Raw genomic sequence first — 12710 nt, forward strand, 5'->3', positions numbered from 1 at the left:
TGTCACCAATTTTTAAACTCTACTTAGCATCAAACATACCTTTCTCATTTTCTTCTTCCTCACCATCCTGAAATTCAAAGAATAATCAAATGTAAAATGAATTCACTTAAAACTGGATTTCAGTAATAGTACAAGATCTATCAAGTTTAATTGCTGAATGATTTAATAATATTAGAGACACCTAACACTAACAAATACAGGATATTCCAATCAGAACTGAACCAAAACACATTTACAGAAATGTAGCATATGTCTGGTATACATGATTTTACACAACAGGCAAATCTGTCAATGATTGTATCAACAATGAACTGGATTATTTAGTTTCACTACTCAAAACTAGTTTAAATAACCAGACTCTTACTCATATCAAAAAGCCACTATGAATTCCCTGGCGGTCTAGTGGTGAGGACTCGGCGCTTTCACTGCTGGGCCTTGGGTCCGATCCTCGGTCTGGGAACTAAGATCCCGCAAGCCGTGAGGGGCGGGCCCCCCACCGCCCCAAAAAAAGAGGATGCAAAAAGACGCCAATAAAAAGCCTGCCCTGATTATTTTACATGACTCGGTTCAAAGGCACTCTTAGGACATACTATTCAAAATGTACCAGAAAATCTAACATGAAAACATATACTTTTCAAGGGATGGAATGCATATTAATAAACAAAATAAATAAACAAAAAACACTCCCTTCTTAGGCATTTCAGAAGTAAGAATGACTACAAGAGTAGTTTCAAATTCTTCATTCCTTTTTAATCTGTTAAAATAAATTCATAAGCTGTCTCATATACAATGGTGGTCAGCCACTTTAAAAATGGTATTTTTGCTAAGGTAATCAAAACAAGTAACACAATTTTTTAAATGATTGGCTTTAATTTTAAAATATGTGATATTTCAATTTTAAAATCTGTGACATCACATAATCTAAAATTAAGCATGTGCTGGCTTGAAAACAAGAATAGCACAGAGGGGAAAATCTTTATTTATTCTACACCAAGCTAATACTACAAAAATAACTGAATTATAGCAAAAAAGAAACATTTCCCAAAATTAAAGATCATAACAAATAAGCTAGTAATATGCATTATAATCTCAGTAATGGAAAAAAATTAAGGAATGTTTTAACTTATAACTTTTAAAATAAAAGCTGAGTAGAAGTAGATTGTTTTTAGTCAAGGTGGTGTGAAGCTACCATACACGAAGGCTTAGAGTAGTGGTTCTCAAACTCTGAGTCTGTATCAGAATCCCCTGAGGACTTGGGATTGAGACTGAGATTGCTGAGCACCAACCCTAGAGTTTCTGATTCAAGTCTGGAGTAGGGCCTGAGAATCTGCATCTCTAACAAGTTTCAGTGATGCTGATGCTGGTCCAGGGACTACAACTTTAAGAACGGTGCCTTAGAGCGACAGCCTAGCAGGGAAATTAGACTGAAGGCAAAACTGAACTGTAAACAAAATTTTAAATGCCGCATTAATCTTATAACATAATTTTAGATTCATATAAAAGCATGCAGTCCTTAAAAATGTCAAATATTTTACCATATGCTCAAAACTAACATTTGGGTAACAAACGTATTTCTGAGAAGTCATTTTTAAAATAATTTTTCAACTTTAAGTTAACACATAAGTGCCCCAATTAGGGAATGACCAATCGTACTACAAACTAAAGTAACGTGAAGGAAACTGAAAACACTGAAACAATTAAGCCATAAGCTTAGGAAGTAAAATAGTCCAAAACAAGTAGATTACTGACTGACAGCAATGTGAATCCTATTATTATATAAGTCCATTATACTGTGCTCTAATAATCTCCTAATTGTTATGCTGGAATTTAGTTTTAATCATTACATTTCTAATGTGCAACATTTGGAAAGGAAAGAAAAATGCTTTAACTTGGGTGGAGTGGTAGGCAGTGGCAGCAAAGGAAGGATGAGTTATGCTGGAATTACTGGTAAGTCTTTTTCTCCCAAACTCTCTTTTAGTCATTTACCTCAGAAGGATAAATAAACTGGAATATCTTAACTTTTACTTAAAAGCAGAATAAAGTAACTTAAAGAATGCAACTTGCCTCTCCTTTATCTACCTGTGATACAACAGCACACCACTTCCAAGATATTCTTTTAGATGCAATATTGATATGTTCAAGAAAAAAAATGGCCGAAGTATTCGCCATTTTAAAAAAAGTAAAATTTTTAAAACTACTGTGATGTAAAAAACAAAATCTTTCTGCTGTACTTTCTGCCAATTAGAAATGTTATTTCTAGCTGCTAAAATAATTGGTAAGGTTTGCCTTACTTTGCTCAAGAGTTTTTAGGTATCTATCCTAATTACTCAACAGGTCTTCTGAAGGGTTTCACAACTTTAGTTTCTCAAAATAGTAGTAACACTAGCCTTATTACATATACTTAAATGTCCCTAGGAAAGGAGTCTGAGCCAACTTCCAGAAAACAAACTGATTACAATGGGGGTGAAGCACAAAAACAACTAGGGTTAGTAGAAAAGATGAGCCACATACCACTGCATATTTGAGTTATTGTTCAGTATGTGCAGTAAACATATCACTCACTACTAAGGTTAAACCATTCCTTACAATAAAGAAACAAACCAAGAAATACAAGAAAGACAGTGGAAAATTTTCCCTGTAAATGATATATAGGCACAGACATGACATGTACTTTATTTGAAAATAATTTTCCTCCACTGAAAACAGATGTTTTTTCAGAATAAGGAATATGGTAAATAAGTAACCACAATGAAAAGCAACCTTTTAAATTAACTACTTTTTGTGCTAATCTTGAAAAAATGTATTTCACATATGAAAATGAAAACAAATGTCTATAATGTTTATGTTGTTTACCTTTGTAATGGGATCTATAACCCTTAAGTCAAATGTGAAAATTAATACAGAAAGCTTCTCTATTTTTATTTCATTCTAGGAGCAGCAATGACTCATGAGAGATAAAGACAAGCCTAGGACTTGTTTTTCAGTTAACAAAGTGTTTACTATATACTCATTCTATTATCTTCCCCTAGGTTAATCTTGTGATACATGTACATATATGTGCTAAGTAAGAAGACCTCTTCTGGAAGGCCTCTTTTCCCCTGACTTGTATATAAGCACTGTATTCAGTCTGAATAATTTACAATAAACCTTCAAAATAACCCTAAACCACTAACTACCTGCTACCTACTGGCAATACGCTAAAGACTCTGGGAAATACAAAATACCTGGCACATAATAAGCACTTAACAAATATTTGTTGAATGAATTTACTGAATAACTGTAGTGTAAGACACTGCTGTTTTTAGGTGGAGGGACTGAACTAACTGCAGCACTGTGTAAGTACAATGGAATTCAGAAAACAACAATTACGAGTGTGGAGTCATTTAGTGAAAAGAATACCAGACTAGGCACCATGAGACTTAGGTATTTATTCTGTCTTTACCACTAAAACAGTTTTACTCTGTGGTAGTGTCATCTACCTAGGTGAAGTTTACCTACAAAATAGAGATAACATATGACCTAAATAGGATATATAGAATTAAATAAGATAAGGGGTGTAAAAAGTTCTCTGTCAACAGTAAAGCACTACATGAGATATGAGAGAGAGCTTTATGGAGGAGACAGAGATAAGTCTGGCTTTGAGAGGTATATAGACTTCGTATGACAAAAAAAGGGAAGGCCCTTCAAGTTAATGAAACATTAGGGGCAAAGGCAAATGGAAAAAGGAATATACATGAGGCAATCATAGAAGATTGACAAGATTGACACTAGAGGAAATTTTTAACAATTAAAGCATTACCAAATACAAACATTTTGGAGAAAATTTTCCAAACAATTCTCAAATAACTGATAGCTTCAAGCAAGTAAAACAATACTACAAGTAACCACTAACTACACATGTACTATGTGCCAGGGTATATGATTGATCTTCACATCACTCTAGCAGGTAGGACTTACAATGTTCATTTTACAGACATAGAAATTGACTAAGAAAACATGTCCAAACTCACAATATTATAAGTAACTAACAGAATGCAAACCAAATTCTACCTGGTATGACAAACTGCTTAGAGGCTAACACCTGAAAGCTAAAGATTTAAGCTTCAAGTCAAAGCCTGAAAACTGGCTTTAAATAAATATATCCCTATACAAAGGCACTGCCTATTTACTTATATTTTTAAAAACAAGTAATAAAAGAATAAATCCTGAATTTTAGAAAGTTCACCAATAAGGGGATGGGTGAAGGGGACTTTTTTGAATATATCCTGTCTCTTAGATTTGACTTTGGAACCATGTAAATATTTAAAATAATTATAAAATTAAATTTAAAATTATAACTTTTTATTTTGAAATAATTATAGACTCACAAGAAGTTACAGATTAAAAATTTTTAAAAACAATGCTTAAACATTGAAAATAAAATGAAACAAGTCAACCTAAATATGTATTAGTTGGTGATCATACAGAAGACTAGTCTAAAACACAGTGATTTGTTTGTTCCTAGAGGGGTACATCCTTAGGAGAGATACAACTGGGGGGAAAAACCTTAAATTATTTTCAGAAATCACACTGATGGCAGTGTTGGTATTATCATTCTAGGACTATTGTATATACACTGTGAGATAAAGAAAATAATTAACTTAGATTATCCTTATGAACTCAAAATCTATTTTATCTTAGAAGTAAAACCCAACAAAAACAAGCAAACAAAAAACACATTCTCTAGCACTGTACATTAAAAAGGCCTAGAAAACAAGAATAACCCAGTGGCAATGAATACCCCTACCATGGGGATGATTGTCTTGAAATACCATTTACCACTAAAAGGAAAAAATGGCTAATTACAGGTCTGGAGCAGGAAATGGAACATCTTTACCAGAAAGCACAGAAGCAAAGACTACTAGGATCCTGTTGAAAGGACTCAAAAGCCAACTTGAAGAGGCTCTCACTGGCTACAGATGGGACAATTTGAGCATTAGTAAGGATAATAACTACAATGGACTGAAATACATTAAAAATATTTAAGTCCATGAGTTCAAAATGAAACTATGGGAGAAAAAGGGAAAAAAAAAAAAGAACCTCATTAGTCACTATTGGAGCTGCTCATGAACCAGCTCATTATTTTGAAAATTGGTAAATAAAAGAAAAATAATCAAACATATATCCCGCCTTTCTTTGTAAATGGTACCACGGGGTAACCAAATAGCAGGTGAGGAGAAGTTTCTCTTTCCAAGGAACATTCCAGCTAACAAATAAAGAAAAAAATGACAGAATTAGAATATCACCACTTTGATCTACCTAAATAATCAGTGCAGTATGGATCATCAATGATTGGTACCATCACCAAGAAGATACAGTCAAACATTATGTGTATCCAAATAGAAGAATACAACACTACCTGGGAATTAGCTGTATGTCTTGCGGGGATGGAGATGGGGGCGCAGGAATCAGATGGTAAACCTCTGGATCCTATAAGCAACTTACCAATTTACAGGAAATACAGTAAGCAGAGTTGAACGAATCCATAGGAATGTAATCAGCAAAATATAGACTTTGGAAGCTCTATGACTTGTCAAACTATGCTAGATGCTCTTTTTGTAAATATTTTTACTGAAACAGCCATCTCCATTCATTTACCTAATGTCTGTGGCTGCTTTCACACTACAATGGCAGAGTTGGATAGTTGTGACAGACCATATGGCCCACAACGGCTAATGGCCTTTTCTACCTGGCCTTTTAAGAAAAACTTTGCCAACTCTTGTTCTACAGGATAAACAACTCAATTTCTTTAACAAATAAGATAGTAGGGGAAAAAAGATGGAGAGAAAATCTATAGATTAAAAGAGGCCTAAAAGACATTTCAATCAATCAGAATGTCTCGATCTTATTTGTATCTGGATTCAAATAAAACCTGTTTTTTAAAAAAAATGTTGGACAACTATTTGAAGATATTAAAAAACGTGTTTTAGGAGTAATAATGTAAAAAATAAAAGAGATCTAAAATTTTAAAATTTTTACGTACTGAAATCTTTAAAGTGAAATACAATGTCTGGAATTTGTTTCAAAATAATGCAGAAAAGGGGAAGTGAACAGAGGTATAGATGAAATAATACTGCCCGTCAACTGATGACAGCAGAAGCTGTGTGATGGGTACACTCTATGTAGTATTCCTTAACACACGTAGTAAGACAATACATTCATTAGTCATGTTTAGAAGCATCAGATCATGATGGAACTCAGAAACATTCATATATATTTCTAGATATTCCACTATACATCATTTAGGAGGAGGAAAAAGGTCATTTTACTTAAAACTTCTCTGAAGATGTAACCTCCCTTTTGATATAAGGCAAAACTTGCCCCTTGATGAGAAGTATATGTGTTATTTCATTCTCAGGATGGAATGGGAGCAAGGCCAAATCTAGCCCATAAAAATTTGCAAAAATTAGAAAAAGGCACTCATTCCTTAAGATACTTCTATCTGTTAAATTTCTACAATAAATATATAATCTATTATGAGAATGGGGACCCTTAGATGTGATGCTTTCACACACTCACAACCTGTGCAACTGTAAGAGAGGCCCTTGATGAAAATTAAAAAACTCGTTGCCAAAGAATATGAAGAGTTCAACTTTACCTTTTTGCAAATTAGTAATCTAGAAAAGGTACTCCTCCAGTCTGGGAGTTGATCTTCCTCATCTACTTTTCATCATTCAGAAATGAATGTACCTGAGGGTAGTATGGGGGACAAGTCTACAGACTTTCAGAGTCCTAATATTTCCTTCCTGAATATTCCAAATTAACAAAAACATTTCTCCCAGAAATGCAATTTCTCCCCCATTGCAATAAACACAGAGAGCCGATATACAGCGTCACCAGCATTTCAAAGGCAAGAGAGTTGCAGGAAAGAAGGTATGACCAGAGGCAATCAGCTAAGCAGTCTGTGAATATATGCCCAATTATATACTCTTCCAGTAAATATTAGAGTGAGGAAATACGGCTGGATCACTATTTTTTCTAAATCTAGTAAACAGAGGGAATCCTTATCTCTATTTGAAAGTATACTATTTAAAGAGGGTACATGAACAAGGCATTCTTGAGTACAGATATGAGAAAAAGACAAAGGATAATTTTTTAGTAGAGAAATTGAGCTATAAATGTGTTTACAGCATCTGTACATCATACTTCAAAATGTACATTATGCGTATCACATATACCAAAAACCAAATCTAATACAGAATAGAAGAGTTGTCATTTTCTATACACACATACACATACATACATACATACCCCAAGTAAATTAATTGAACAGATTTTTATCATTTTTATGCTATGCCCATCCTAGGAGTGTTAAATTAACAAAATTTTAAAGCTTTGAAAAGGATATTAGTACTTTTAAATGATTTATTTTATACCAAAGTGACCAAAAAAAATCAAGGAGTGTGAAGGCTTCCCAAAAGACTGATAAATAGAGTCATGTTTTATACAAAGGACAGACTGTTTTTATTTTTATTTTGAAAATGGTAGGAACCTTGTTGTAATAACTTCCAATTACCTCTATGGCAACAGAAATTTCAGCTGCCACTTTAAAGTATTTTGTATATACCACGTAAGTAACTCAGTATTAAATTTAAGGCAATTTTATGAATTAAAGAATTATGAAGTCAAAATAAGATTCCTTTTCCAAGCCCTTCCACCCACAATATCAAATTCATAGGACTAAATGTAAACTTACTTGGGCTGTTAGAAAGGTATCATCTTCACCTTCTTGAGCTTCAAATTCCTAAGTAAAAGGGTATACAATAGCTTTGCTTTACAAAATATCTGGGTAACATGAGAATGCTTTTATGCTATACCCGATTATCACTTGCCTCGTGTTCTGTGCAGGGTCTATGGATACCATGGGTCCTAAGTCAATGCTTAATTATTCAGGCTATATTTTTTATGCCAACAGAAACGCTTAGTCACATTGATAAAAGAATTAGAAAAATGTCCTTCATGAGCCCTTCATTTATTAGGCTAGGTAGAACGAAGTGTTCTAAGCATGAATACTGACCCCCTAATCCCTTGATTTTCTTAAGATGTACTAACATACTTCAAAGCAGGACAAATGATCTATTTCATTCAAAGAAAAGACTTAAAAATTATATGCTTTTAAGTTAAACCTTCACAAGTAATTCCCCCACACTTGATAATAACCAAATAAATGCAAATTAGTCTTTTATATCTACTAAAGTAGTAAAAACAAAAGAAACTAAAACTACCACCTGATAATGTTAGCAAGGTCAGAGTTAGATTGGTACACTCATTCATAGCGGGGTAGTAAACAACTTAAAAGTTAAATATCCCAAATTAAAGGAGTAGCTATTAGATACATAGAAAACAGTCTAATAAGTTGTGGTGTAACACAAGAATTATGAAGTCATTATGATATGTTATGTGAAAATATTATATAGAATAGCAACTTATGGCATGATAACTACTAGGTAAAAATATATACATATGTGGAAGATAATAAGCAAAAATAAAAGGGTCATCTTAGATGGTAGGAGTCTGGGTGATTTATAAATAACTTTAAAAATATATTTTTTGAAAGTTCTGCGACTTTCACATTGAACTAGAAAAATACTTTTTTATTATTTAGTACTTAATTTAACTGTGTCACGTTTTAAAAAAAACTGGCTAAAGACCTGACTTTCGATGTCCTCTTTTTCTATATCTTCTATTGCTTCTGCCTCTATTAATTCATGAGCTCTCTTGTTCTCTTCTGCAGAAAGTAACTCCTTGGAATGCACATTTTCTTCTTCATTTTCACCAAATTCTTCAGAGTCCTTTAGTTCGTCATTTCCATCTTGTTCATGTGCCTCTTGATGTTCCAATTCACAGTCCTTTTAATGGTAAGAAAATTTGGTACAACTCGAGGCAAAGTACTATAGGCTATCCACCAAACCTTTTTGGTAATTTACATCTCTAAACATTTTCACTTTTATCATATTTTGACATTATTTCCAAAGTCAAAGTTCAATCATTTTATAGGACACACTGTGTCCTTAAAAATAGAGGGAGTCTAATACCAAGGTCATTAAACTATGCATCTGAGTTCCCAAATCTCTTACACTGAAATACATACATACTAACTGGATTGCTCTCAAGTTCCAGTTGTTTAATATTTACCAAATCACATACTTGTACGAGCTGTCCTTAAAGACATGGCTTCAAAGAAATGACTTCTTTTCTCCACATGTCACAGTTTGATTTAACTTCAAAGACCACGGAAATCTTACATACGATAATATAAAGTTTATTTCCAATTAATAATAAGGAATCCCAACTGTTACACCAATGTCTATTCTTAGAAAATATGCAAATAATTAATCTAAATGTATTAGCTTTGAAATCTACCACTATGCCACAAAGCCGATTAAGCAGGGGAACATAGGTTGGGATTGCCTCTGTGAAAGAATATGTTTGCCCTTCAGAGTTTAAGGATACAAGGGTACCTCAGTAGAAACAAAGAAAAGCAGCAATCTGCCTAGTTCCCTCTTTGATTAGCTGCAGAGAAAGGGTTGAAAGCAATGAACATTCCTTCCTCCTTTCCTATTCTCATGGTACATCTAGCAGATTTAACAAAAAGTTCCTGGGTTAAAAGGGGAAAAGTGCAGGGGTATAACTATTAATCATTCATAGCTGAACTGCAATGAGTGAATAGAAATTTCTGGTGGGCACCGAGAAGAAATACGATTGTTCTGGAATATGAAGTGCTTGGGGAGCAGGGTGTCTCTGGGACAGAGGTTTAACCAGCTTCACTACCTATGGGTGGAGGAACGTAGGGGATTGAAAATGGAGTAGGTGGTTGGTTATATGATGGTAGAAGAATAGGTGCAAAACAAAAGAAAATCACAAGGGAAGTCACTGAGGGAACTTCATCTACTCTGAAGTGCCAACTTTGACCATTCTCCTCACCTATAAGTAGAAGTAATTCCTATAGTATTCATATATCTAAGCAGTAGGTGACATTTACCCACCACTACTGTATAAATTCCAAAATTACCAACTCTGAGAAACAGGGAAAGCATATTCACTTAATTTCTATCAAATTCATCACATATGCAGATACTTCCAAAGGGAAAAAGAAATATAAAGAGGGTGAAGATATATTTAAATAGGATTTTTTAAAAGCTCTTTTGTTCTTCGAGACATTATGAGACCAGGTTCATTTAATAATTACACAAAGGCATCCTTTGCAGTACATATAAGAGACAGCAATATTACATCTCATAATGTTTCAAACGACTGAAACATTTTTATGAATTGAAGAGCTGAAAGGAAGTTAGAAATGTGAAAACTAAAAGGGTTTTTACTAAGTCACAATACTTTTCCAGCTTATGTATAATTTTGGTTAATCATGCACTCACTAGTGAAGATAACTAGAGAAAATAAGAGCAAACGAACAACCTAATGGAAGATATACCACAAGGATAAAAGAATACAAAGACTGAAGAGTTCTTAAATGCTCCAACGAAAGCGGGTTACAGACATGCAATCATCAATTTTAATGGATCCCTGAGCAAACATTTCCTAAACCATCTGACTGCAGGGCTAACTCCTCAACCAAACATCTCTTTCTCTCTGTGCCTGCCCTCAAAGTGCAAGATACAAAGCATTGAGACGCATGGTGCTGTGTGGCTTGTGTGTGTATAACGTAGGGAGGGTAGAGAGCTAGACTGTAGGAGAGATGGATGGGTAAATGGACATGAGCTGGCTTCATGGTGGAGCACACAGACATCCCAAGATGTTACGGCAATATGGCCTAACTGTACACAGAAAACGGAAATACATGGGGTGTACATGTACATAATTTAAGAGGAACTATGCTCATTAAATAATTCCTGCAAATGCTCCACTACCTAAGACCTAATGATCAGTAAATAGCAGATCACACTTCATTAAAATGAAAACAAACAAAAATCTAATGCTGATTAAAAATAACAGTATATAGAACTGCCACAACCTCAATTAAAATTAAAATACTTCATACTTCTGGTTGGTCAGTTTGAAAATACATTCTTTTTTAGCCAATAAAGACCTGGCTTATCTTTAAGGGGCGAAACAAATTTCTTAATCTGATCTTCACCAAGTAGCAACAGATCAGCAACTTCCTCCATTTTAGGGACTACATTATTCTAAGTTCTGTTTGTTATATACGAAAGCTAATGCGATGGGCAGTACCCTGTCCAGGAACTAAGATAACAATTGTCCTATAGCTGTTCCTCTGGCCCCTATGTCTCAGATTTCTACTTAAAGGCTCAGACAAACATTTTTTGCTTTGTCTCATTTAACTAAAGATAAAGTTATTTATTATATTTCTCAACTATGAGAATAAGATTGACAATATTACATAAGTCTCTATCGTTATTTTACCTACATATTTCAGTGTCTACTGTTCAAGTAAAATGCATGAATTCATCATGCAAAATGTTAGGCTCAAAATAAACATCTTAACCTGTGTAATTAACACTTTACCTTGACAAAAGCATCATCTTCCACAGAAGCATCTCCACTCAACTCATCTGCTTCCTGTTTTTTACCTGCGAAAGAAGGAAAATGGGCTAACAACCAATATTTTATTACTTTAAAAGCAAAAAACATTCAGAGAAGTTTACCCCGAGGTACCACTCTCCACTCCCAAATCACCTGACAAAGCTAATGCCAACTGCCTATAAACCACCTGGCCACAGCTGTCCCAAACAAAAAAAAGCTTTATTATCAATGTCATGCTGTTTCATTTCACTAAAATAAACTGTACAATTAATCCTACATATGAACCCATCATCTTAACCGACTTGACATGAGATACATTTTTTACACCACTCAAATTCTCTACCTCCAATTCTCCCAGAAGTAGCAGCACCTTTCAACAGTTCTCTATTTGTATACGTAACCAGACATCTGATAGCTAAATTCAAGACTCATATCCCCCATAAAGCCTTCCTAAGTTCTCCTTGTCAACAAGCTTTCTCTAAAATAAAATTCTCACACTTGACACCTCACAATCCATCAGCTGATTATATATTGCCTTGTACTCTCAAGTACATCTTGCTTCACCATTTAAAAAAATACCTTAAGTGCAGTGACTGCTTTTATGCTTATTTTGTGTTTCTCCAAAGGCCTAAATATAAATAGCGCTGGGCGCTTAACTTAATGACTGATTTAACTGATTAAAGGCAAGTAGAAATTACTTCAGACCAAAAACTGTTAAGAGCTTCTAGATAGACTACAGGCCTCCCTGACCCAACCCTCACCTTCAAAACTTTGCAAACTGGTGGTTGGAATTTTAAAAATGCCTTCCACATCAGAAAAAAAAAAGTTTTCCACAGAGCCAAAGCTAAAAGTTTGTGTTTTCAAGCTAGTCCACAAAAATCTACTAATTACCTAGCCCATAATGTACCAGAAATGCTGTAAAAAAAAAAACCACAGCGGCTAAAATTTTACTATTAAATTTTTATTGATTTTCAGATGTTAATGAATGTTCTTTCCTGAGGCTAACTAATCAACCTTTCCTTTGCGTAAAACAGGAGCTGCCATGTCTCAAGCTTCCATGACCCCCAGGACCCCCAGAGTAGAGGGTTTAGTTGTGAGGTAACTGTAAAAAAAAGTTAGGATGCCTCCTTTTCCCATGTCTCCTCACCAGCTCCTATCTTCCATCTACT

General features: G+C 34.2%; 1 protein-coding gene across 4 annotated transcripts in view; it reads right to left on the minus strand.

Moving 5' to 3' along the window:
- The window catches only part of SLTM (SAFB like transcription modulator), a 43818-nt gene that overhangs the window by 20317 nt on the left and 10791 nt on the right, over nucleotides 1-12710 (minus strand). For all 4 annotated transcript variants that reach the window (XM_081229363.1, XM_081229364.1, XM_081229362.1 and 1 more), the window contains exons 3-6: nucleotides 11524-11588; nucleotides 8691-8888; nucleotides 7736-7783; nucleotides 40-67 (exon numbers count right to left, since the gene is read on the minus strand). In XM_081229363.1, coding sequence (XP_081085489.1) covers nucleotides 40-67; nucleotides 7736-7783; nucleotides 8691-8888; nucleotides 11524-11588 — 339 coding nt within the window. The remainder of the gene's footprint in view (nucleotides 1-39; nucleotides 68-7735; nucleotides 7784-8690; nucleotides 8889-11523; nucleotides 11589-12710) is intronic.

Source organism: Mesoplodon bidens, assembly GCF_964165515.1.
Source record: "Mesoplodon bidens genome assembly, chromosome: 3".
NCBI lineage: Eukaryota > Metazoa > Chordata > Mammalia > Artiodactyla > Ziphiidae > Mesoplodon > Mesoplodon bidens.